Below are 27,997 nucleotides of genomic sequence, written 5' to 3'. Positions count from 1 at the left end.
GCAACTCCTAAGTTTTAATGAAAAAAACTTTTATTACAAATTCAATTACAATTCCAAGGAAGAATATGTATTGACATCAATTTTACAAACATACCCCAAAAATTGGACTTTGAAGCCCTAACATTTTAAAAGTATTCCCTTCCTCTATACAAACCTGTGATTACTGAGTAACAGTAACTGATTCTAAAAAGAGAAAGGGATGTGCTTTTCAGATGAAGTCTGCCATTTGTACCACTCACCAAGAGTGTTGCCATTCTTAGCACCTGGGTTCACCAAGATGTGATCCAAGCAAACTAGCCTCGATTTTTAGGGAAAAACCCTTTTTAGGAACTTCACTACATGTTCTTTCCTAAGAAGAAGCTGTTCCCACCCGCATGATTCTGAACAGCGTGTTGATGTTGTTGCTTCGAATCGCATCCCGACAAGCAGTGATCACCTGGTTCTTTGGTTTTCCAACTGTGTGGGATGAAACAGGAAGTCAGTACAATATAAAAAATGATTAAAAGTTAAATTATAAATCAGAGGCCAGTTTTAAAACAGCATAAAACTAGGGTGGAAAAGAGATCTATGGTGGGCAACTTTAATTTATCTTACCACTCCTTAAAAAAGATAACTCTGTGAGGGAATTTATCACAAACCAAACCTAGGGACCATCTCAAACCTAGAAACAAAGTCAGTTTTATAGAAGAGGAGCAAAGCATATATCCACCTAGCAAAAATATTTTTCTTTTTTTCTAAAGATTTTAATTAATCTCTTCACCCAACATGGGGCTCAAATTTGTGACCCTGAGATCAAGAGTTGCATGACCTTCAGAGTGAGCCAGCCAGGCAACCAAGCAAAGATTATTTTTCTAAAAGGAGGTAAAAAATGGGGCGCCTTGGTGGCTCAGTGGGTTAAAGCTTCTGCCTTTGGCTCAGGTCATGATCCCAGGGTCCTGGGATCGAGCCCCACATTGGGCTCTCTGCTCAGCAAGAAGCCTGCTTCTTCCTCTCTCTCTGCCTGCCTTTCTGCCTACTTGTGATCTCTGTCCATAAAATAAATAATTAAAATCTTAAAAAAAAATAAATAAAATAAAAAAATAAAAGGAGGTCAAAGAATTGACCCAAACAGCAGGTTTCAGGTATAACTGCTTCTTCTGATTTATTCTATTGTTCTTTTCCTATAATTTAAGTTGGATACTTAGCTCATTAATTTCCAGTTTCCCTTTTAAAAAAGTATATTTAAGGCTTTCCCTTCCACTATATTTCACTAGGTCTTTCTTGGAAGGTGCAGCAAGATCTAAGAAAAGGGGCTGAAAGTTTTCTTTCCCTCTGAAGTCTGCAGACTGGCGAAAGCCAAAGTACAGCCAAGCTGGGTGTGAAAGGTACGCTGCTGTCGGCCTCACTATGAATTCTAGAAGCTACCGCTAGCTCTAAGGGTTCTCACCTCCAATTACAAACTACTTCCAGTGCTACAAAAAGGGACTTACCCCGCAGACGACCTGCTCTTTGAATGGCCTGATTTACTGCTTTGAGGTTCCCCAGGAGCTCTGTGTGGTTGTTACAGCGAATTTTGTATCCATTTAGCAAGTCTTTATTGAGGTCATACAGTTCCATGTAGCGGTTCTTCATGGTTTTCCTGTGTAAATCAACAGAAGTGTATTACCATCACTGTACCTCAATATGGCAGGCTGAGATGAAAACAGTTGCAAACTTCTTACATAGGGAAGACAACACCAAATTTTTAACTTTGAAAGGTTTGCTTTGAAACATTGAGAAGTTTCTATCAAAATATTCCATTTCTTCCAGATAAATGGAAAACAAGTGGTCTTTCTTGGTTAATGATCCACGGAACTGAGAAGTTTTAAGTACCCACTGTGCTGGGAGGGGGATAAGGAAAAGCAGGCAAGGCAAGAAGATAGCTTCAAAGTTTCTGGTGAATATTCACTGAGCAAAAGTGACCTTATTCTTAACTAATAAATTCAGCTTCTAATTTTATTAGGGTTTTAAAAAACAAAGGCATGAAATTAAAACCACATTGAGACATTACTACACAACAATGAAAATGACTAAAATAAAATAAACTGATAAAGACAAATGCTGGCAAGGATGTAGACAGAGCAACTGGAACTCTCCCGCCCTGCTGATGGGCATGCAAAATGGTACAGCTACTTTGTAAAATGACTGCACGGTTTCTTTCAAAGTTAAATATACACTTACTATGCAACCCAGAAATCCCATTACAAGTGTTTACCCAAAATAAGTGAAAACATGTCTGCAAAAAACACGCAAATGTTTATCGCAGCTTTATTCGCAATCACTGGAGTTTGGAAACAACCCAATGTCAATCGGTGAGTAGATAAACAAAGTATGGTATATCCGTTCAGTGGAACAGTACTGTAGCCAGCAATAAAAAGAAACCAATTACTGACACAGGCAACAACATAGATGAATCTCAAAGGCATGAGAGTAAACAGAAGAAGCCAGCTCAAAAGGCATATACTATATGATTCCATTTATATGACATTTTGGAAAAGGCAAAACTACTGGAAGAGAAATCAGATCAGTGGGTGCCAAGGACAGGAAGTGAGGGGGCTTGGAGTACTGATGCAGAGAGGCACAAGGGTGATGGAAATAGTCTACATCTTAACTGATGCAGCAGTAACACGGTTTATATGTTTCTAAAATGTATTGAACTATATACCCTGAATCTTCTGCATGTATATAATAGATTATATATCAACTAAGTTGGCTTTAAAAAATAAAAACAGGGGCGCCTGGGTGGCTCAGTGGGTTAAAGCCTCTGTCTTCAGCTCAGGTCATGATCCCAGGGCCATGGGACTGAGCCCCGCATCGGGCTCTCTGCTCAGCGGGGAGCCTACTTCCCCTCTCTCTCTGCCTGCCTCTCTGCCTACTTGTGATCTATGTCTGCCAAATAAATAAAATCTTTTAAAAAATAAAAAATAAAAGCATACATCTGAATCTCTAAATGATATATAAATAATTCAGGGGAAAAAAAGGGATTTAGAGGTTGGTGGTCACTTTCCTACAGTTTAGCAATCAAATGCCTAAACACCACCTCTCTGACTGAAAAAAGGGGGAAAAAAAAAAAAAGGAAAAAAGCCAGAAAGAGCACAGGAAAGGGGCCCTGGAGATAAAGTTGGCCAGAAAAAGGAAAAACCTCATATACCTCAAAGATAATAATAATAGGAAGAAAATGAATTGCAAAGTGAGAGGCAAAACAGTCTCAATTTACAAAGGATACAAATTCATATCTGGAAAAACTTAACTATAACGTATTTAGTAAAGAAGTGGTTATATTGATTATATTGGTTAACCAATATATGGTTATATTGATTATAAAATCAATATGCAAAATTCAGCAGTGTTCATACATTCAAAAAAAAAAAAAAAGAAAAACCAGAAGATGTAACATGGAAGAAAAATCCTATTTATAACTGCAAAAATAAAATACTTGGGTTATTCTATTACCTCGGAGTGTAAGTTTAATTAATGACCAATATGACTATGTAAAAACTCCAAAAAGCTGGTACATGGCAAAAGCAAAAATTAATTTTTAAAAATCTAAAAGGATAGATACGAATGACAAACTGCAAAAAATCTGCATCTCATATCATAATTAATATACCAATATAAACACACAAAATAATTAAGTCATTCATATACAAAAAGAAATACAAATGGCCCTTAAAAAAATCCTCAACATTGCTCACAATAAGACAAATGAAAACCACAATGAGACCACTTCTTACCCATTGAGTTGACTAATATCTAAGAGTGTGCCAACACACTCCACTGGCAAGGCTGAGGACAACAGGCACTCTCTGATGAGAATGCAAAATGGTATCACACCTATGGAGGAGACTTTGGAAATATCTTGCAAAATTCTGTATGCAAGCTATCATTTACTCTGGCAATTCCATCTCAGGATTTGTTCCCAAAGATATCTCGGCAAAAATATGAAAGAATTACCTAAGAAAGCTATGGGCTGCGGCACTACCTAGAACAGCAAAAGAGCAACCCAAGTGTAGGGAACTGGCTGGAAAAGCATGCAGAGAATGAGGACTGTATGGCTGTAAAAAAAAAAAAAAAAAAAAACAAACGAGAAGTATCTCCGTGACGTGACTGCAATATTTTAAAGTGTAAAAAAGCCAGGCAAAGAAGAGTAACGTGCTATGATTTATCTAGCGAGGGAGGAGACGTGAATGTCTGTATACGTGTTTGTATGTGCATAATCAAAACTTGATTGGTTATGTATAGTGAGAGGGAGGAAACAGGATGAAAGTGACAGGAATTATAAGTTAGACTTTTCTGTACATTGTTTTTTAGTGCTGACTTTGGAACTACATAAGGGTTTTAATAAATGTGTAATAAAATTAAACAGAAAAGGAAAAAAAATGTCAGTTCCCTCAAGACCAAAAGCAAAATGAACCAAATGAAGCTAAATATATATCAGATTTGTGGTAAAACCAAAAAGAGGGGAATTATTTCAAACACAATAATTTGACTAAAAATTCCCACTGGAATATACTCTAAAGACACCAAAAAAAAAAAAAAAGGAGAAAAAAAGCTTTTACTTTGTCAGCAGTCATACTGTTTATGGTAATATTGGTATTATTCTAGCAAATACTCATGTGGATACTGGTTAGAGCAAAATCAAAGCTACGAATCTGAATTCATAAATTTGAAATGGAAATAATATTAACTCACAATACAAGCTCTCATTAAAAATATACATACATTTCCTGACTATATCCATTGAAAAGTCCTAAAAATAGTAACCAAGCTAGTGGCAATGAGCACCTCTAATGTGCAGACTATGATCTCCAAATACTATTTCCCACTAAAAAGAACCAAGGCTCCTTAGAGAAATGGCTGATTCCTGATTCAGAACGATGTGTCAGATAAGCCTAAAAGAAAACAAGGACCTAACAGATATATTCACTATGTCCAAGGTAGCTATAGCTACCTGAAAAGGCTCCTACTGGCCAAAGACAGCACAATTTAGCCATCATACAGAAAAGCTGAAATGGAATGAAGCACATTAAATATGTTAAAATACATGAGTCTATAAGAATTTTAAAAATCTCACTGGTGAACATGGAAGATGCTAGAGAACCAACTCATTATTTTATTATTATTATTAATATATCTTTATTTTATTTAATGTGGGGCTTGAACCCTGAGACCAAAACCTGAGCTCAGGGGCCCCTGGGTGGCTCTGTTAAGTGTCTGCCTTCAGTTCAGGTCACCCTCCCAGGGTTCTGGAATCAAGCCCCACATTGGGCTCCCTGCTCAGTGGGAGTCTGCCTCTCCGTCTCCCTCTGCCCCTCTCCTCGGCTCGTGCTCTCTCTCTCTCTCTCTCCCTCTCAAAAAATAAATAAAATCTTTAAAACAAAAACAGAACCCTGAGCTCAGATTAAGAGCTGGATGTTCAACCGACTGGGCCACCCAGGCACCCTCCAACTCATCATTTTAAAACTGATAAATAGGGACGCCTGGGTGGCTCAGTTGGTTAAGCAGCTGCCTTCGGCTCAGGTCATGATCCCAGTGTCCTGGGATCGAGTCCCACATCGGGCTCCTTGCTTGGCAGGGAGCCTGCTTCTCCCTCTGCCTTTGCCTGCCATTCTGTCTGCCTGTGCTTGCTCTCTCTCCCTCTCTCTCTCTCTCTGATGAATTTAAAAAAAAAAAAAAACTGATAAATAATCTGTCTTTCCTTAAAAACAATACCTCAGGGAACCAAATAATCATTACCTCATAAGGGAATGTTATGCTTTATATAAGTATTTCAACTAAAAAATGAAGACTCCAAAAGAAATAATGGATCTAGGCAATGGTTATCAATGACTGATAACAGAAAGACACAACCAGGCATTACATGCTCCCTCACACAAGTACATAGCACTGCTTAAGAAGTATTCTTGCCAAAAAATTGCACTTGAATCTGATCAGACCTCTACAGCAACCTACCACTCTAAGAGAAATACAGGGGACAAAAGAATACTACTAAACATTACCACATGGATACAATTAGCAAAATCCAAAATAGGAAACCACAGGAGGAGGAGAGGATTGGGAAAAATGTGGATTACAAGAAACTTAATCTTTGGTCCTTGCTTGAAAAAAAACAACTTAAAACACACACATGTGAGACAACTGGGGAAATTAAACACTGAACTAGGTTATTTTGTGGCATTAAGAAATTCTTTTCGGGGTGCCTGAGTGATCAGTCAGTTAAGTGTCTGCCTTTGGCTCAAGTCATGATCTCAGGGTCCTGGGATCGAGCCCTGCTGAGCAGGGAGCCTGCTTCTCCCTCTCCCTCTGCCTGCCACTCTGCCTACTTGTGCTCTGTCAAATAAATAAATAAAATAAATAAAATCTAGAAAAAAAATTTCTTTTCCCAAGTGTGATAATGTGATTATTTGTTTTTTAAAGACTCACTATCTAGAATATTTGTGGCTGAAAGGATACTATGGAATTTGCTTCTAAATCGCCCATACCTGGGAGAGGAAGAAGGTGAGAGAATGGAGGAGACCAGACGGGCTGGCAGATGGTAATACTGAAGCCAGGTGGTGGGTATATAGGAAATCACTGTATTACTTAATCTGCTTTTGTAGGTGTTTAACATTTTCAACAATATGACTATTTCAAAAATCACTTACTTCTGAGCAACACCGTTTTAACATATGTCAATAATTTAGGCCTTTCAGGAAAAAGGCAGCAGCCCGGGCAAACTCTTGCCTGGGATCTGAGCACAGAAACTCCATCTATCACTGGTTACTGATTTTACTGTCTCCACCTCAGTCACTCTGAGAGCCAAGATAAATTCTGCAAGAAGCTACAGCTGCACATCTTTAACTGTCTTTACTGTAAAATGTAATACACATTCGGAGAAGTTGACAGAACGGATGTTTGTAAACCAGGCCCAGAAACGGGACACTGCCGCAGCTCCCAGCAGGCTCTCTGTGAACACAGTCCCTCCTGCCCTAAGAGAGAATAGTGTCTTAGAAGACAATCTCTTCCCTGTACTTCCTTATACACTCTTCATCTAGGTATGCCTCCCAAATGATACACTTTAGTGCTGTGCTTCCCAACTATATAAAAGGAAGCATTTTGTACATATTCTTCCGAGTCTTACTTCTCTCCGTCCCCCTTATGCCTGTAAGATTTGTCCGTGTTGTCACATGTCACTGAGACAGGCATATTCTCATTGCATGCTATAACCCATGTGCAATTATACCACAGTTTAGCCATTATATTGTTGATGCGAGTTTAGTCTGTTTCCACTTTGGGATTCTTACGAACACTCTTGTATAAATTCCCTGGTTTATATGTTGACACAAGTTTCTCTAGATTATAAACCAGGAGTAGAATTGCTGAGTCACAGGGAATGCCCATTTCCAACTTCAATGACAATGCCAAGTTATTCTCCAAAGTCACTGTACCAATTTACACCCCTCCCGGTAGCATTTGAGGGTTGCTATTCCATATCATGGACATTTTTAACCTCGCACCTGGCCTGGTAAATACTCACATGTCCCTCATCAGACGAGCATCTTCAGCTCGGACCAGCAAACTTCGGATCAGGTTGGAATTATCAGCCATCTCAGCACTGAGCTTCTGATGCACCGAGTGATATTCATCCACCTAAAAACCATGAACATGCAGGAATTAAAAAGACCTCACAGACTTGTTGAAACTAGTCAGACTGAGAAGACATTCTCTGCCATATAGAGGCCCTTCTCTTTCCCCTACGCACTGTACCATCTCGACTGTCCCCCATTGTCTCACCTCCTCATCAATGAAATTAAGTTATCTATGCTGCCTCCAACATGCAAGATGGCATTCCATCTGGATCTTTCCATGTCTTAACACAGGGAGCCCTAGCAACACACATAATGTTTTAGAGATCTGGGGTAAGAATATTGTGATAATTTTGGGCCAGTCATGATCCTTATTTTTCTTTTTCCTTTTGAATCAGGGTTGTTGGAAAGTACTGAACCAACAGAGCAATGTAACTACAAGAGAAGAGTGAAGGGCCAGCAAAGGAAAAGGTGATTATGACATATTTTTTAAAAAGTATCCCCTGAAACCAAACAAAGAAAGCAGGGTGGTCTAGAGCTCAAACATTCACTTTTATGAAAGAAACCCTTTAACTAGTGAACCCTCTAAAACTAGGTGAAGTTCAACAATTTTCAAGAGTTCTTTAAAACATGACTGTTATTACAACATACACACAGTTGGGGTATCGTTCCTCTCCTAAGAGAAACATTTCAAATATTATGACACTACGACATTCTCACAAATGCATCCATTGGGTGCCCTCACCTTAACTAGCACCTTTCGTAATTCCTCAAAGTAGACAGGGAAATCTGCTTCTACTTGAAGGTCTTCAATAGCAAAAAATGAGGCCATTGACTGGATGATATCACCAGCCAAGTCAATATCATCAGTATTTATAGTGATCTATCCAGGGAGAAAAAAAGAGACAAGCTTAGTATCCTCAGAAGCTAAAGACAAACCCAGATGAAACAGTACCAGAATTTCCCTCATGTTCAACATATTTACTGAACCTAAATTTACATGTGGTGGTAAATAAGACAGGGGTTAGCCCTGGAGGAAATTGCAGACCACATGCATCACACTTCCAGCAGCAGGCTAAAAGATGAATCGTCCAGCCTTGTAAACTAAACAACAAAATCACACAAACACTGAAAATGTTTTTGTTCACCTCTGTATCCCCATTCCTTCTTCCCAACTTACACAAGGAAGCGCTGAAAGGAAGGATGGAGGAAAACAGAATACCACTGTTCTAGATTACACTTCAGTGTCTAAATAATTAACAATAACAGACTACGTTGAAACACATGGTTTTATGCCCTTGAGACTGGTGCTACCCACCTTACCTTGCACTGAATAGAGAACAGTCCATAAGAAATCTATGACCATGACAGTAATTCTTACCTCTCCATTAAGTTTTATCTTTATATACAGCTGGCCACCATTCCGTAAGGATGTGAAACACACTTGAAATGGAGCATTTTGAATGTTAGTGTCTTCTGGTAACAGGAAGTTCTGGCTGAGCCATATAACAACCTTAAAAATGAATAGGATGAAATGAACTTCCATTTTTATTATTTTTTTAAAGATTTTATTTATTTATTTGACAGACAAAGATCACAAGTAGGCAGAGAGGCAGGCGGGGGGCGGTGGGAAGCAGGCTCCCTGCTGAGCAGAGAGCCCAATACGGGGCTCGATCCCAAGACCCTGAGATCATGACCTGAGCCGAAGGCAAAGGCTTAACCAATTAACTCACCCAGGCACCCCTGAACTTCCACTTTTAAAGGACAGTCGTTTTTAAGAAATATCCTTCTTCCTAGATTTATTGCTTAAGAAAAAAAAAAGCATTGGGCGCCTGGGTGGCTTAGTGGTTTAAGCCGCTGCCTTCGGCTCAGGTCATGATCTCAGGGTCCTGGGATCGAGTCCCGCATAGGGCTCTCTGCTCAGCGGGGAGCCTGCTTCCTCCTCTCTCTCTCTCTGCCTGCCTTTCTGCCTACTTGTGATCTCTCTCTCTCTCTCTCTCTGTCAAATAAATAAATAAATAAATCTAAAAAAAAGAAAAAAAGAAAAAAAAAAGCATCATAATTCACACCCCCTCCTACCCACTCTGTACATGATCTTAAGTAACATTCATAATGTCTGGCCCCACAGATGCATGGCTTTAGAGCATTTTCAGTGTGGACATAATCTCATATGGAATGTAGAAACACTTTGGGTAAACGATAAGTCTGTTTATACAGTAACTCTTCTGTGGCTATATCCTGGACAATGCAGTCTGCTTGAAAGTACTCCATTCCATTCCTTTCAACAAAAGTTAAAATGAAGTATGTGTGCAAACGCATGAGAGACAGACACAGAGGTACACCCGCACGATAAATATAAAGTAAGTTTTAATATTCGTAACAATAACAGTACTTACAAGGCAGCAGCACAGGGTCCACATAAGAATCTATGTGAGAATCTACGTGACTACAAAGTCTCCCTGAGATTTCTGAAGTTGAGCCAAGGTTAAAGGCCACTAGTACTAGTCTTTGACCCTGTATAAGGTACTGTGATACCAAGTTTGTAATCTGCAGGGGACGCCTGGAGGTGGGATCCTGCCTGCTTACAGATAAGGACACTGAAGCCGGGACTGCTGAGGGCTGACAGCACTAAGAAAATCACAAAGAATCTAATTGGTTAAGGTAGCATCTGAACCCAAAATGTTCCCAGTGCCAACTTCCACTCTCTTTCCATTCTGAAGCAGGTTCCTCCTGAAACGCTGGGTCAGGACAAGTATGCCAAGACCATGACAAAAGAAAGAGAGGAATTAGAAGCTGGTAAGAATTTACGTGTAACTAAGGATTGTGCAAGTAAATAAGGTATGTGTTTTTCGAAAGTGAGAGAAGATATTTCAGCCATATTTTCATCATGGGCTATAAGCCAACACCAAACTACCTACCTCCTTTATGTCATAATTACTGCTACCAAATAACTTATTCATGTCATTTCCCCCTTTTATGAAAGAGCACCCAAAAGATGCTAAGGTGCAAAGATACTGAAGGAGAAAAGCCTGACACTCACCCTCTGTGCCCGTTCTGCAATGACAAAGTTGACGTAGCTGAGTGGCTCTCTGGTAGGGTCGGGGCTGGTCAGCGCATACATGGAGAAGCGGGGGAGCTGTCTTGTCAGTTCAAATACATGAAACTGGGTGCTGTGGTCAACAGAGGGAACACAAGAGGAGAAATGGGTTGTGTGGAATATTCTTTCAAAATGCAAGGCCCAGAAAATAACTATGAAGTCACTACTGGGTCATCAAGTTGGTTTGACAGGTTTTGCAGAAGGGAAAAACCCAAAAAACTTGACAGTTAAACACTACTACAGTAATGGGGTTTGGGATTAGCGAAAACGTGAGTCTTATACATACACAAAGATGTGCACCGAGGGTTTAAAATGCCCCTTTTTTGTTTTTGAAAGATTTCGAATTAGGGAGGTAAAGGTCATGGGAAATCTTGCCCGGGTGTGTAGAACCATCAAATGGCTCCTTTGGCTCCCCCAAATCCATGCCACAATAGAATATCCACCCATCTGCCCTCCTCAAAGCACTGGCTAGAAATGAATGGTGACTTGCAAAAGGTCACCTGCTTCTGTAACCCACGAAGGTTTTCAAGTGCAGATCCACAGGGACATCCTTGGGAGGCGTAATGGGGATGCGGATGGAGCTGGAAAGGTTGTGAATGCTGGGGTGTACCACATGGCTTTCACCTAGAAAAATTCCCTCAGCAAAAATCAGTACTGCTCGGATGATGGTGTCTGCAGAGAAGAAAGATAACGGCAATTCAAGAACCACTCCAAGACGGCACAGGTGTACAGAGACGCCAACCACACATACATATCTTCTTACCATTAGAGGTGGAGATACACAATTCTGCATGAGCGGCCTGGGTCTCGTGCCCCAGACTGACCGAGAGGGCAGTGTGCAGCTTTGTATTGGCTGGGATGATGCCCCGAGGCCCATCAGCCTCACTCTGCGGACGGCTCAATTCAGCCTGCAAAACATGCCCCCACTTCCACTTCAGCCACCAAAGCAGTGAATTAACGTCAATCTTAAATAACAAGGTTATTCGGCTCCAAAAGGCTGACTCCCGATCATCTGGTATTAATCTGATCCTTTAGAATTCAGAGGACTCACCTTGCTATCATTCCCTTTCTCTACCCAGCCTCTTCCCAACGGAAAACGCCCTGTCCCTTTCTGTGGTTACAGTCCATTGTCACCATGCCTTTTATAGTTTTGGGGTGGTTCTTTTAAAATAGCAAAATTAATTCACTTAATAATACATTCAAATACAAATACCCATGACAAGACAGTTAAAGTCCCATCTCGAAGCTTATCCTCCAGCCAGCTTGATACCTACACACACACACACACACACACAGGTTTTGTAGTTGTCAACTTTTATGTTATTTGTTCTTGAAAAAGGTAAGAGACACTCTATACACACTGTCCTTGTGTTTTTTCACTCAGTAAAGCCACAGATATTCTTCCCTCTCAGTCCAACTGGATACACGTCATTCTCCAGAGCTGCTTAATATCCCCAGGACACTTCTTACTACTAATCAACATTCCAGTTGGTTGGAAAACTGTTTACTGCAACAAACGGTGCTACCATAAATGTCTTTGGACATGTGTGCAAATACTTCTGTAGGTCAGTGGCATGGAAGTGGGATTTCCAGATTAAAGGATACGTGCCCTCTCCCCGCTGACCCTGGTAAAAAGGCTGAAACCATCCCTGCTTCTGCAGCAAGTGGGAGGGGTCCTGCCGTGCAGACAGCGACGCTCAGTTTTCCTTCACGTTTGCCAGTCGCACCTCGCCGGTCTCCCATTTCCAGAGGAAAAGGTCCATCTCCATGAGGACCTACCTTGGCATTTTCCTCATAGTTGCGGAGTTCCAGCAACAGATTCTGTTTTTTCTGGCTCAGCTCTCGGATCAGGTCCTGCTCTACGCTGGTGTCCATGAGGTTCCCTCTCATTTCCGCTGTGCCTGGCAGGTAGCCCCGGACTGAACAAAAAGAAAAGCCCCTCACCACGTTGAAAAAAAAACCCAGCGTAGCCAGTTCTACTTTTAAATCCATCAACTGTCAGTTCTTAAAAGCCAAATCCCTAAGTTCTCATCCCCCCACAACAAGGTGACTGTATTAGGATGAGAGGATATCCATACAAACACTTCATAGTGGCACTGCCTGGTTTTCTGACCCAATCAAATTGAAAATCTGACTTTTCAAGGATTTTTGCCATCCCAATTTACTTTCCCCGTCCACGGCACAGCAGATGAGCTGTGTGTGACCGTCCATCCGGTAATCTCCCTCTAGCACACCAGCAATTGCAGAAGAAAAGTTGTCTTTAAAGATGACCTCCCCAGTTCGGTCACTTCGAGCATCAACCTAAAAATAAAGTAAGAACTTGAAAAGTAGCTTGTTTTTTAAAAACACACACACAAAATTTTAAGGTCAAAAGCAGCTTAAAAGGTCAGCTAGTCTGACCATGGATCCTCCTGGCTTCTCAGGAGATACCTATGACCCCTGGGGCTAAAGGGACCATGAAGGGCCACAACCGGTTGTACTTCCTTCTTTTTAAATAAAAACTGTTTTACATACTAGCTTTTACATAATGTCATTTGGAGAAATGGGTTGCCGGTTCATATACAGAGAACAGGGCAAGTCCAAGCTGTCTGGGTTCAGATTCCAGACAACATCAGGCATGTTTAGGGTGGTATGGCCGTAGGCTGAGTTCAGATTCCAGCTCTGCCACTTACTATCTATGGGATCTTGGGAAAGTCTCTTATCCACTCTGTGCTTGGTCTCATCATCTGGAGGTCAAGAACAAGAACCTGAGGAAAATAACTATACCAACACTCCACAGGGTTGGAATGAGGCCTAAAGAAATTAACACATTAAAGCACTTACAACAGAGCCTGCCACATAGACGTAAACAGGAAATGTGAGTTCTATACAAAAATATTATCTTTATCATATATGCACACAAATTATATTTACACCTGAAGTTTTTAAAACACCAAACACCAAGCTAGTTCACCCTTCCATCACATAACCTTTTATGATAACCCTGTTTAAGAGTCTCTTCCATGTAAAAAAAAAAAAAAGAGTCTCTTCCATGTAAAAACTATTAAGATACCCAAAGAGCCCTCCCATCCTCACTGAGTCTCCTCTTCCCAAGAAAGGCAAATAAATGATCAGAAATAAATGCAACTAAAAAACAACAATGAAGGATCACCACTTAAAATGATGACTTTTTTTTCAAGCAAGAACAAGTGCCATCAATAAAAGGGTAGCTACAGAAAAGCATAGAGCAATCATTTCAATAGCCAGTGCCATTCTCCCTTTTTGTCTGTTCATGAACATCCTTCTGGGCAAAACTTCACAACAACAACAAAAATAAAGTCACTAAGGTCATAGCCTACTACTAGTTCCTACCTCCTATCTGAAGAATGTCACATTCTAAGTATCCATGCTCTTCATAACAACAACATGTAAGCCTGATAATTATCCACGTTAAAGTTTGTGAAGTAATGCAGGGCTTGTATTTATGAAAGCCCTTAGCACATTAACATAACTCTCAGGGAGCATGGCTGGCTCCCCGGTGGAGCATGCAATTCTTGACCTCACGGTCCTGAGTTCGAGCCCCAGGATGAGTGTAGAGATGACTTAAAAATAATCACTCTTTAACTCAGACTAAACTTACTTCTGCATTTACATAATATTTTACAAATAAGAGAGTTCATTTACTAAGAAACAAGCCTAAAAATTAATAGTTCTCTCGATATTCTGCTCTTTGCCTTATCCAACATGGAGCTTTTGCCCTGGAGCAGAGAATGGCCCTCCATCTCAACAAATGACCTACTAAAGGCAAAGTTCATCAGTTGCTTGCACTCATTTAGTGTTTCTGCACCTGTATTCACATGCTGGATCTGTGTATTTCCCTTTTGCATGCTATTTCTGTTAAGTATAGATATCAGTTTTTCTACTTATATAATGAACTGTGTGAATTTTCTTATCTTTTTTTAATGTTCTGGAACAGATTATATAATAGAAATTCCTTAAAATTTTGAAAGCATTTAGCCCTAAAAACTTCTAGGCCCAGAGTCATATTTGAAGGTAACTTTTTCTTTAAGGTAACTTTTGATAACTTCTCAAGTCTAGTGGTTTCTAATTCTTGACTCAATCACAATAATTTGAATTTATAATTTATATTGCCCCAGAATATGGTCCATTTTATAATTCTCACATTTCTTACCAAGGAACACAGTCTTCCTTTATAATTTTTTTAAAGATTTATTTGAGAGAGAAAGAGACTATGCACACAGTGGGAGAGGCAGACGAGAGGGAAAGAGAGAATCTCAACCAGACTCCTCACTGAGCACAGAACCTGGACAGGGGGCTCGATCCCATGACCCTGAGATGAAGACATGAGCCAAAATCAAGAGTCAGATGCTTAACCAACTGAGCCATCCTGGCACCCCAGTCTTCTCTTATCATTTTTAATGCCCATGCCAAAAACAAAACCAGGTAAAGGAACAGGAACAAACACAACAGTTCTACAGAACCTGTTCTTCACACAACACCAAAGGAAGGTTACAAGGTACTGGTCAAAAGCAAAGAAAAAAACCAATGAAGTAAAGGCAGGAATTAGCTGATCTCCTTCAGGCAATCCAGCACTGTCACACAAGAAAGCCAGGGCAAATGGTACCCATGGAGACCTGGCAGCTACTTAGACAGCTTCTAACAAGACAATCTTCACTTGCCAGAAGTCTGCAGAAAATTCTGATTTGAACTTAAAAAAGGAAAGAAAGCAAAAAGATTTTATTTTGAATTTTATAGCTGGGAAAACAATATGATAACATGATTCTTCCCATTAACTCTAAGTTTTCAGTCAGTTTTAAAGACTTATTAGAGAAGAGCTACACAAACAGTTCATTATTTGCTTATTAAAATTCCTTTTTTTACAGTCCTACGCCTACGATCAATCTGATTAAACTGATTCTCATTCCTTCAAGGAAGAGATTTAGAAAGATCTTCCCAAAGATTTCTCTCAAATTGGGCTCCTAAAATCAAAAGGACACTCACTCACTTGTAGTGCTGACATTACAGCGGGAAGAAAACAAGGTGCGAAGATTATGAAGCTAACTTTGAAAGCACAGCCAAGGAAGACAAGTTTATATTCTCATGTTACTGGTTCTGAGTCATGCATCCAGTGTATCTCAAACAACTAGTCCTCTGAATCACACCTGAACTCTGTATTTGAACTTACCTTTCCATTGGACCAACCAGTTATCAGTTCACACACTCCATCAGAATTAAGGTCGAAAGCATGAATGCTCATGGCATGATTTTTAGACTAAAAAAGAATTTCAATAATTAGTCCAGAAGTCTTTCAATAAGTATAAAATCCCTGAATAATGAAGGCTGAATTATACTAACTTTAATTCTCCAGTATCGAGCTGTTTTGTCATAAACTCCAACTGTGCCATTGGAAAGGGCATAACCAAATCGACTGCCATACATAGGGCAAAGAGAGGTGATTATCTGCAAGAAATAACACAACATATTCCCATTAAGCTCAATTTGATGCAAAGTATGGCTTTATAAAATTGCAAGCCTTGCTACCAAGTGTGTGTTAAAATTAGATTTAAATCTGTTCAAGGGGAATGTACTCCTCTTCTCTATGATCCATGTCATCTATTTCAAGTGTTGGGTAATCAGAATTAAATGAACTCACAAAGTTTGCTTTTCGAGATCAAACTTATGCGGCAACTTGAGGCAAATTATTTAAAAAAAATAAAATTGTGTGAATAAGGATGAAATAAAGTGAGTATATAAGAAAGAGAAAATGTACAACAGACACTGTTATAAATACTAACTCAAAAAATGTTTTAATATCTTACAGTCTAAATTTTAAAGACCTGTAAAACCCAGAACTGAATCTTTTATCTACATGCCTCCTTTCTATGACATAATTTATTGCTTGCTAAAGATGAAAGATGTTTTTTAGAAGGAAACATAATTCTTTGAAAAGTACAAACCTAAGCACATAGAATTGTGTATGTAACAATACACAAAATGTGTATACCATACAGAAATATTTATAGGACTGTCTGAGGATTTAACACCTTTAAGATGATGAAATTTTAGATACTGAATAAAATTATCCTTTATTTAAAGTTAAGACCAGAGCTTAATGATATCTATGTTCCTGCAGATCTACTTTCTAATTCTGACATGAATACAAGAGATATTAAGAAATAAATTGTATAAAGCAAAGAATAGTTATATAATTTCCTCTACACCTACAGCTTTTCTACAAAACCACCCACTTCACTTAACTCTGAATGCAAAGTGCTGTGTAGGATTCCAGAATTATTTAGCTCAAGGCATTCTTTTGGCAATAGTCAGTACCGTTCAACTGCCAAATGAATTAAAATTTTGCTGATCTGCAAAATGACATTTGAGCTAGGAGCAAAATCAAACCAAAATGAGAGGAAAATGGCCCTGAAATGAACAATTTTGTAAAGTTCAGATTTTCATAAACTTAGCCCCAAATTCTGTAGGTCCCGTAAATCCTTCATTAATTAGTTCTCTAATTAACTAGTTTCTCTCTTTTGTTGGACCAGGGACCAGAGGACCAACAGTCAGCTCAAGTCCCTACCTCTATTTCATAGTCTCCTGTCCTTTTCTAGGATTTAGGAAAAAGATGTTTCAAAGAATGCAGCCTCCTCACATGTAGTATTGACAATAAACAAATCCAAACAAAACCTGAATAATTTCGACCAAACTGGAAAAGATTTACTACCAATTTGAATGAAAGAAAAACAATAATGCAGGACACAGCACCTACAGACCGGTGATAAGCAAGCTGGCATTTTTTTGAAGGGGAAGGAGGAAGTAGCAAACCCCTTTAAAGATGTGACACTCCTTACCTCTGTTTCTGTCATTTCTGCCACAATCTCATCTTCTTTAAAAACTCGGATATCAAAATCCTCTGACCCAACGAGAAGCTGAAAGGGAAAAGAATCATGCATAGTTAGTGCAACAAGTGAACACAGCAGAATTTCCATAAATAAAACAAAAAAACTGCACGACACTTTATACACTGCTACTGCTACCTGAGAGTTTCAATCTCCTGAGAATCTGGTACTCGGGAAGGTTTTCCCATTGGGAAAGTCCCCAGGTTCAGTTAGTGAAGAAAAAGTGGCCATTACAGATTTTATCTGCACATCGGGATGCACATTGTGCCAGAACATGTCCTTCCACCAAGAAGGTGAAAACATGCCCTGGCTCGGTGCCCTTCTCTGCCTGCAGACAGAAGCCCCGTCTCAAATGCCGGAGACCAGTAGCCATGGACAAGTCAATGGTAAGTCAATGCCTGACACAGCTCAAGAAACTGACTCCTGGGGCGCCTGGGTGGCTCAGTGGATTAAGCCGCTGCCTTCGGCTCAGGTCATGATCTCAGTGTCCTGGGATCAAGCCCCGGCATTGGGCTCTCTGCTCAGCGGGGAGCCTGCTTCCCCTTCTCTCTCTGCCTGACTCTGCCTACTTGTGATCTCTCTTTCTGTCAAATAAATAAATAAATAATCTAAAAAAAAAGAAACTGACTCCTAGAGGAACCATCAGAGTAATTTCAAAGGCTAAGAGCCCATTTCTCTCAAACTTTTAGATTCATGAAAATGTTAGCCACAATTAAAAACTACTTACTAATACGGTCTCAAAGCATCAGAATTGTGAATATGGCTGTGGTCGCAACTGTTCTGCCCCCTCTCCCTGTCCTGTGTCTTTGAAACATCATGGCCTTGATCTTTGTATTAGATTATCACAAGTGATGTATTGTTCAAAAGAGGAGAAAGATAAATGAGGCCAGTTAGCTTGTCATTTAGGCAAGAGAGCACCAAAATCAACCAAGGGAAGCTAAAGCTTCTCTTAACACTAATGTCATTGTCATAGGAAAATTATTCTGCTGAACACACAAGTATCTCCTCCTCCACACACCTCTTTCTTACCATCACCGTCAAAGTCACATAAGGCCAAGGAATGAACATTATCTCCAGTAACCTGAAAATAAAACCAAAGCTCATTAATATGCCATCTTTTTTTCACTTAATCCAAATACATTAGCTACATGAAAGAGGATTATACAAACCACCAATGGGTATTATTCAAATTACAAATCTTCTTTTTTTAATGTACAGAATTATAAATAAGATTCTATTTCATTTTTCTTATTCATTATAGTCAATGGTAAAAAACAAACAAAGCATAAAGAGCATTAAAAGTAAAAATGTTTAAGAGGATTAAGAGAATGTTTTGTTCTTCATACCGTCCAAAAGAGATCATTTCCTTCATGATCAAAACCCTGCAGAGCACAATTTCCACCAATAATGGCAAGAGGGGGGGCAATGTCTCCCAGTGTTCCCAGCACAATTGCATTGGCCCCATCTGCAACCTGAGGAGGACAAAAAAAGACATAAAAATCTCAGATTCAGAGATGCACAGGCACAGAGGAAGTAACATATATCCTTATTTTTATTTGGATACTCAAATCTCTCTGTCATCATTTGTGAGAAGCCATACGGTCTCCTGAGAGGCAGGACAGGGCCGTGCACGGAGGACAGTCACTGTGGTTTATGTGCGCTTCTACGAGGATGAGCAGAGATCCATGATCGACTTGGGCTGCTGGCCTCTCACTAATCTGCCACCAATGAACTGCTACAGAATCTGAGGTTCTCTAGAACTGTTCTAGAGGCCAAATGCTTGACAGAATCAAACTTATGCTTTTAAAACACCTAAGTTTTTACAACCCATATTAACCATGTCGGATGGAAATCTTTTTAATACTTATTACCTAGTTCTCTTGCTACTACTCTTTTTAATTGTAAAGTTCCCGAGAAGTAAAAGAATAATAAAATACCTACATCCCCACCGTCTAGAATTAATGTATGTTCTAGACTTCTTGAATAAAGCATATAAGCATAATTTAATTTATTTTTTAAAAATTCAAGGATATCTTTGGAAATACAAATTGTTCATTATACATGAAAATAGTCCTTATTTATATAATCTGCATATAGGAAAACTATAAAAAAAAAAGATTGGCCATAAAGGAGAGAAAAATTCATTAGAAATTAAAACTGCTGGGGCGCCTGGGTGGCTCAGTAGGTTAAGCCACTGCCTTCGGCTCAGGTCATGATCTCAGGGTCCTGGGATCGAGCCCCGCATCGGGCTCTCTGCTCAGCAGGGAGCCTGCTTCCCCCTCTCTCTCTGCCTGCCTCTCTGCCTACTTGTGACCTCTCTCTGTCAAATAAATAAATAAAATCTTTAAAAAAAAAAAAAGAGGGCGCCTGGGTGGCTCAGTGGGTTAAGCCGCTGCCTTCGGCTCAGGTCATGATCTCAGGGTCCTGGGATCGAGTCCCACATCGGGCTCTCTGCTCAGCAGGGAGCCTGCTTCCTCCTCTCTCTCTCTGCCTGCCTCTCTGCCTACTTGTGATCTCCCTCTGTCAAATAAATAAATAAAATCTTTAAAAAAAAAAAAAAAAAAAAAAAAAAGAAATTAAAACTGCTAAATGGCCAATCAAAAGATAAAAAGGTAAACAATAAATTGGAAAAATGCCTATGATATCTAATATAATATTAATTATATTCTTTTGTAAATAAAATAAAAGAGGTAATAGAAAGCAAATAAATAAGAAAAGGATAAATACCCAAGTCAGAAAAAGAACAAGAAATTCACAAGAAATACATATCACCAATGAACATGAAAATCTTTATTCTCACAATGTATTATTTCTAATTTTCAGATTTGAAAGATGAAAAATAATATTATCCATTGTTGGCTGGGTGTGATAAAACAGGCACTCTCATAGTCTGTGGGGAAGGTGGGTAATAGTCTCTGCAGAGAGCAATTTAGCAATACTTATCAAAAATCTCATTTTCAAAAGGCATTTATGGGGTGCCTGGGTGGCTCAATTGGTTAAGTAACTGCCTTCAGCTCAGGTCATGATCCCACAGTCCCAGGATCAAGTCCCATATCAGGCTCCCAGCTCCACGAGGAGTCTGCTTCTGCCTCTGACATTCTCACCTCTCATGCTCTCTCTCATTGTTGCTCTCAAATAAATAAGTAAAATCTTTAAAAATAAAAATTATAAATTAAAAAATTAAAAAGGACTTTATACAATCTGAAGAGAAACCAGAGTAAAAAAGGCCTTTACCTCAGCAGTTGCAGAGGTGCATTCTTAAGATCATTAATTATGTGTCAACTTAGCTAGACCATGGTACCCAGATATTGAATCAAGTATTATTCTAGTAGGAGTTTCTATGAAGGTATCTTTTTAATGAGATTAACATTTAAATCAGCAGACTCTGAGCAAAGCAGATTGCCCTTGACCATATGGGTGGGCTGCACCCAACCAGTTGAAGGCTTTAATAGAAAAAAAGACTGACCTCCCTGGAGGAAGGATTCTGCCACCAGACTGTCCTTGGACTCCAGTTTCAACATCATCTCTTCCCTGGGTGATGCCTAATCTGCAAATTTTGGACTTGCCAGCCTTCACAACTGGGTGAGCCAATTCCTTAAAATAAACCATGCAATCTCTCTCTCTTCCTATATGTACATATACACATCCTACACTCAATTTCAGTCTTCCACAAAAATACACGAGGAATATCTTTGTGATCCTGAAATAGACAAAGACTTCTCAGGACGGAAAGAACACTACTAAAGAAAAAAACCAAACAGCTAGACTTCCAACAAAATCTGAAACTTTTGCTCATCAAAAGACACCTACTTACCGGAATGAGCCAAGTACTGGGAGAAGATATTTGTTATATATATTGTTATTTACTGTATATATTGTAAATGTTTATATATATATATATATATATGTGTGTGTGTGTGTGTGTGTGTGTGTATGTGTGTATGAACTTGTATCCAATATACCCAAAGAAAATCTACAAATTAATAATACAAAGTATCAATAAAAAAACAAGCAAAAGACCTATTTATTAGACACTTTACAAAAGAATTCAAATAAGTGGGAACTAAGTACAAGAAAAGATGTGCTTTTTCTTTACAAAACAACTGGATTGTATCTTTTAAGTGGGTGAATTGTATGGCACGTGAATTAGATCTTAATATACGTTAACATAAGTTGTAGAGGAAAAGGTTACATGTATATAGTATGATCCCATTTTTTAAAAAATTTCACTTAGTAAAATCAGTTTAAGAGTTGTGTTATTTCTAGATGGAGAAATTATAAGTTCTTTTTTTTTTTTGCTTCACTATCTTTTCCACAATAAAAATGAATAGCTTGGGTAAAAAGCTGCAGTAGCCTGTAGATGGCAGAGCACAGTATGTGCTTTTCCTATAAACTACTATACTACACTTAAATGCAAAGCTACCAGGTCTGATCACTGACTTCCTGACTCCTGGCTGAGCTCTCACTACATCTTGACAGGTGGTGGTAGCACAGATGTGCCTCACAGGGGACAAGCTGGAGTGGCAACCGTGGTTACCAACCATGAGGAAACAAGGAAACAAAGAAGTGTCAGGCAGAATGCAGATGGAAATGGAAAAATCTCTGAGTTCTTTACATTAAGAGAGCCATACAATACGCAAACCAAAATACCATCTCTCACCGTCTCATCTCTTTCAAGTGTAAAATACCAATGGCCATTCATGAGTAATGGGAATGTTACAGCTGTGAAGGGGTATACTTACCTCTCTGTAGAACAAGTCTGAATTATTGTAGACATCATAAGCCAGAAGATTAGTCTGTGTCCCCACTAAAAGAGCATCATACCCAAGTTCTGGGTTCAGTGCTCCTGCAGTCAGGCAGCTGACTGCCTGGTTAATGTTGAGAAGTGAAACATCAGATTCCAAGGGGCTCTGGAAGACCCTGGAGGCACTGAAATGCTGGCTCCGGGTATGAGGATTGTGAATAAAAACCTAAAACAGAAACAATTAATTACATCCCTTTAAGATACCAAAAAAGGGGCGCCAGGGTGGCTCAGTGGGTTGAAGTGTCTGCCTTTGGCTTGGGTTGTGGTCCCGGGGTCCTGGGATCAGGCCCCACATGGCTCTCTGCTCAGCAGGGAGCCTGCTTCCCCCTCTCTCTGCCTACCCTCTGCCTACTTGTGATCTCTGTCAGATAAATGAGTAAAACCTTTAAAAAAAAAAAATTTAAGATACCAAAAAAGTAAAATTAACATACATGTTCTAAGAGACCCAGGGTATTAATAGCCTCCTCCTGGTCAACCTTCGGGAAGTGCTACCAGATACAATGTGATTGCTTCACACAAAGATGATCACATAACATACTTCTATAGTATGTGTCATCCAAGCACCTAATACATTCACTTCCTAACCCTTAAAATTGGTTTCAGGGGTGCCTGGCTGGCTCATTTGAAAGAGCATATGACTCTTGTTCTTGGGGTTTTAAATTCAAGCCCCGTGTTGGGTATAGAGATTACTAAATAAGTAAAACTTACAAAAAAAAAAAAAAAAAAAAAACCTGGTTTCAAGGGTTAAAACTGATAGTTTCAGAGGCACCTGGGCGGCTCAGTGGGTTAAAGCCTCTGCCTTCCACTGAGGTCGTGATCCCAGGGTTCTGGGATCGAGCCCCTCAGCAGGGAGCCTGCTTCCCTTCCTCTCCCTCTGACTGCCTCTCTGCCTACTTGTGATCTCTGTCTGTCAAATAAATAAATAAAATCTTAAAAACAAAATGATAATTTTAAAGCCTGGTTGTTCATAGATCTGTTTTACAAACTTAAACTGAGTCATGCGGTCAAGCTTTTTCAAGGTTTCATGGTCTGTACTAGCAATACAGACTTAAAAATTAGTCCAAAGTTAATTAACTTAGTAGTTTCAACTCTCATAGATATAATCACCCCAAGAAGGGTCACTGTTAGTGGGGTAAGAGGATGTTAGATAATAAAATGGCTTGTGGCCATCCAAAAGGGCACAGTACAAAACTGCCATGTGGCATATCTGTAATATTAAAATTTCATTAGGGAAATCTTCCCTGTCTAAAAAATGCAAAGTAAAAAAGGATAGTAAACACTGTACTAGAGATCTCTTAAACCTTTTCCAGCTTTAAAATTCACTCATTTTTAGAGGCACCTGGGTGGCTCAGTGGTTAAGCCTCTGCCTTCAGCTCAGGGTCATGATCCCAAGGTCCTGGGATCGAGCCCCACATTGGACTCTCTGCTTGGCAGGGACACTGCTTCCTCCCCCACCCCGTCTCTCTGCCTGTCTCTCTGCCTACTTGTGATCTCTGTCTGTTAAATAAATAAATAAAATCTTTTAAAATATTTTTCACTGATTTTTAAATATGTATTTCATCCTTTCGATAGAAACCCAAAGATTAATTATATTATTATCAAACAAGACAGCCTGCTCAACAACAAATAATTTTCAAAGGAAATGATCAGAAATATACAGAAAAGGTACATAGCTATGGAATATCGTGTTGATGTCCTCTGGCTTTTATAAACATTACTGCATTACTGATCCTCACAACAAGCCCTGGTTTACAGATGAGGTCAGAAGGGTAAAGGCCGTTTCCCAAGGTCTGATGACTGGTAAGTGACAGGGGTAAGACCTGATGCCTGGCATCTGGTTCCAGAACCTCCAGCCACCATGTCTTACTTCCTTTTAGAACAGTTTGGAACAAAAGAATTCTTTCAGAGTCTTCCAGTAATTAGACAGGCTGAGGGAGAACAGGAGTGGAAATCACTTATGGACTTCATGTTCACTGCAATTGGAACAGAAAGAGTTTGGAGTTTGTGGCCAAGAGCAGAAAGACTCCCAGGAGCAGACTTCTCCCTAATTCCCCTCCTGCTGTTCTCTGAGTCTCCAGGAGACCTACCTATCTCTCGGGCATGGAAAAAGCCAAGCTCAGTCACACAGCAAATGGCAGGCAAGAATTCTACCACTGAACCACCAATGCAATCTCACACAGCAAATGGATCGCTCCCCATGTCTTCAGCCAAAGGACTGGCTGAAGTTCATGGAACATCTGTTCTAGCTGAGAGGATGCTGCTGACAGCAGGAATTCAATGGCTCCCCTCAGCCCCATGGTGAGAGGAAAAAATGTCCCCAGAGGAAAACAAAATGTTCATCTTGCAAAAAACTCCTTTTTAAAATATTGCTCAAACAAAACAAAAATAAAATCCTTGCTCAGGCTCAAAGACCAGATCCCAGTACCTCAAGAGTCATGTTCTCAACAAAATCCCATTTATAATAACAAAATCCTGTTTCTAGAGATGTGGGCTCCAGTGGTCAAGCTGGGCATTAGCCTTACCTGGAATGTTTGTTGTTATTGTCTTGTTGTTGCTTAATTACTTTTAAAAGAGAGTATATTCCTGTATTATTTGGATCATAAAATGTCACCATTTTTTTAAAGTCTCAATATAAAATATCAGGTCATAACTTTTGAGACTTGTTTAAAGTTCTAAACAAAATATCCAATTACACACGTCACACAGGACTTTTTCTTTCTCTCTTCTCTCTCTCTCTATTTTTTTTTAAATATTTTATTTATTTGTCAGAGAGAAGGAGAGAGAGAGAGAGAGCACACAAGCAGGCAGAGAGGCAGGTAGAGGTGGAGAGAGAAGCAGGCTCCCTGCCGAGCAAGGAGCCCATGCGAATCAATCCCAGGACTCTGGGATCATGACCTGAGCCGAAGGCAACGGCTTAACCCACTGAGCCACACAGGCGTCCCAACTCTCTCTATTGTTTTTTAACTCCAGAAACAGACCTAGACTCCAGGGTCCCTGCCTTCCACTCTCAGTCACATTCTAATGAAAGGGCTTCCCTAGACACCTGGGCCTGACCTTCCTGCTTCTCCATTTACACTCACCTCCCTGCATCTCTGCTGCAGTACCAGCCAGAGTTATGCCTTATCTTAAAATAGTAATCAAACCCCACCACCCGAAAACAATGGTCTTTACACAGCCTACCTGCCCTATATGACCCGGCCCCTGACTACCTCACTGCTTCCTTCATTCCATTCCAGCCCCACAGCCTCGTGTTCCTAGAACACACCAAGCATCTTTCCACCTCAAGGCCTTTGCACTCGCTGATCCCTCTGCTGGGAAGGCACCTACCCCACAGACCTGCAGGGCTTCTGTCTTCCCTTTCTTCAAATCTCTGATCTACAGTTATCTTATCAGAGGCCTATGGAGCACCCTATCTAAAATAGCAATCACGGGGCGCCTGGGTGGCTCAGTGGGTTAAGCCGCTGCCTTTGGCTCAGGTCATGATCTCAGGGTCCTGGGATGGAGTCCCGCATCGGGCTCTCTGCTCAGTGGGGAGCCTGCTTCCCTCTCTCTCTCTCTGCCTGCCTCTCTGCCTACTTGTGATCTCTGTCTGTCAAATAAATAAATAAAATCTTTAAAAAATAAATAAATAAAAATAAAATAGCAATCTCCCTCATTCCCATTCCCTTACTATTTTCCCCCTAGGGAGACATTATCTGTGTTATTTATATGTAAATATAAATACATTTTAACACATAAATAAAATATGTAAATATAAAATATTTAATTTTTTTCTCCCCCTGGTGTCTAGCTCCCCCTTTCAAACGTAAACTCCAAATGAGTGAGACTTGCCAATTTCATCCTTGCAACTACGAAGCTAAGAACGGTGCTTAGTAGTAAGCCCTTATCAAATAAGGGGCAGAGCCAATATCCACAGCACATTTTCAGCCCATTTTTTAGCTGCTATGCGCCCACGAAACCAATATGATTTTTTTTTTTGAATTTGCAGTACTTCTTAACAATAACTAACATTATCCCATGCCAGGCCCTATGCCAGGGCGTTCTTCTTCATTACAGTACCTAATGAAAAGGAATCATTACTTCCTACTTATGTATCCCAAGGCATATCATCTAACATACAGCATAGGTGGAAATGACTTGAAAACTATAAAACATTATATAAATGTTAGTTTATTAAATCTACACTGGGTCAAGAACAGGTGGCTTACCTTTCATTTCCACCACTTTCTAGTTGCATGACCTCGTGCATTACTTTGAACCTCTCTGAATCCCTATTCTAGTCAGTGAAGTGGGAGTCACAACAACAAAATAACTACTAACAATGAATGACTTACATGCCTACATTTCCCACACCCCAAGCGCTTTACATGTATTAACTTACTTAGTCCTCTTAACAACCCTATGTGGTAGATACTATTATTAAGTACTTTGCCCAAGGTCACGAAATTAGTAGGTACTGGAGCTAGGATCACACCTTTGCCATGCTGCTGCCCTTGGCATTGTAGCAAGGATGCTGAGATAATTCGTGTAATGAAGCTCTGTACCTGTTAAATGCTATTACGCTTGGTGTCACTGTATTCCACGAATTTTGGTCATGCCTCCATCAGTACAGAGTGCCTTGATATGCCTTGTCTGCTGGGTTTTAAGCTTTGCGAAACAGGGATTTAAGCTTTATCTCTGAACCCCCAACATCTAGCACAAAAGAGGTGTTCAGTAAGTCTCCTGAATGTTAAATGGCCATTTCATTTCTGAGACTTCCACACCTTGGACAGCACCCAGCACACAGTAAGCACCCAACAAATACTTAGTGAATAACTTACAGGAAAAAAAAAAAAAACGTAAATGTACATGGATAAAAATCAAGTGCAATTTGAATCATTGAATTTTCGGGTCTTTGTATGTTTTTCCGTAAAGTTGTTTGGTTCGAGAGGCAATATAAAATAGTGGAAGGAGCTCCCGAGTGACAGGCGGAGGCCCTGGGCTCCGCTACCGCTCTTAATCCTGACAAAACCCCTTCCCTCCTGGGGACTTTTCTTCCCTACGCTCCCTATCTGCACAGGGGCTCCAACACTCTCTGAGTCTAAGTTCCTGTAGACAAGTAAAGTTAACTGCTCGGAAAAGGCCTTCAGGCGAGACCCCATTATTTTTCGTTATTCGGCGCTGGCCGGGGAGCTAGAGACTGCAGGCCGGTTGCCGGGCAACCGTGGCTGGGGGCGGGGTCGCAGGATGAAGGGCGGGTTCGCCGGGGCGCGGCCGGCGGAGATCCTGGGGACTCGAAGGGCCCAGACTCCGTGCGGTGGGAGCGGTTACCTTGCCCGCTTGGGTGGCGGCTGCCAGGCACGGGTGAGTCCCGTCGTAGCGCCCTATGGCCACCATGCGGGGGCTGATTTTGTGGCGCAGTTTCAGAGTGAACACGGGCAGCAGCATGATGGCGGCAGCACAGGGGAAGAGGGCCCGCGGCGCTAGGCTTGCGCTGCGGAGCCGGCCTCACCCGCCGTGGTGCGGGGCTCCGGGACGCGAGTAGCTCGTCTCCAGCTGCTTTAAGCCTGGCGCGAAACAGCGCGGGATCGGGATGGCCCCCACCAAGACCTCCCGCTCTTTCTGCGGCTGCGCA

General features: G+C 40.4%; 1 protein-coding gene across 1 annotated transcript; it reads right to left on the bottom strand.

Annotated features, from left to right (window-relative positions):
• Positions 1 to 12: 12 nt before the first annotated feature.
• BBS2 (Bardet-Biedl syndrome 2) lies at positions 13 to 27,997 on the bottom strand. The gene is made up of 17 exons (XM_059151704.1): positions 27,694 to 27,997; positions 22,322 to 22,549; positions 18,926 to 19,051; positions 18,598 to 18,660; positions 17,532 to 17,609; positions 16,036 to 16,140; positions 15,866 to 15,952; positions 12,846 to 12,981; positions 12,460 to 12,599; positions 11,444 to 11,588; positions 11,181 to 11,352; positions 10,624 to 10,753; positions 8,965 to 9,096; positions 8,329 to 8,466; positions 7,535 to 7,647; positions 1,470 to 1,618; positions 13 to 456 (listed from the first exon to the last, which is right to left on the bottom strand). Exons 1-17 carry the CDS (start codon positions 27,808 to 27,810, stop codon positions 350 to 352), a joined length of 2,166 nt encoding a protein of 721 aa, XP_059007687.1. The 5' UTR covers positions 27,811 to 27,997; the 3' UTR covers positions 13 to 349.

The sequence above is a fragment of the Mustela lutreola genome, chromosome 16 (assembly GCF_030435805.1).
Source record: "Mustela lutreola isolate mMusLut2 chromosome 16, mMusLut2.pri, whole genome shotgun sequence".
Taxonomy (NCBI): Eukaryota; Metazoa; Chordata; class Mammalia; order Carnivora; family Mustelidae; genus Mustela; species Mustela lutreola.
Note: the sequence above shows the minus strand (reverse complement) of the source record. Positions and strands in the feature narration are given on the sequence as shown.

What these genes read in the sequence shown, in the direction of transcription:
- BBS2 (XM_059151704.1), bottom strand. Translation starts at nt 27,810, where the DNA reads ATGCTGCTGCCCGTGTTCACTCTGAAACTGCGCCACAAAATCAGCCCC. An exon ending in GTGTATCTCCACCTCTAATG is followed by an intron (nt 11,353 to 11,443) that starts GTAAGAAGATAT and finishes TCTTCTCTGCAG; the next exon opens with ACACCATCATCCGAGCAGTA. An exon ending in TTGCAGAACGGGCACAGAGG is followed by an intron (nt 9,097 to 10,623) that starts GTGAGTGTCAGG and finishes TTCATTTTTAAG; the next exon opens with GTTGTTATATGGCTCAGCCA.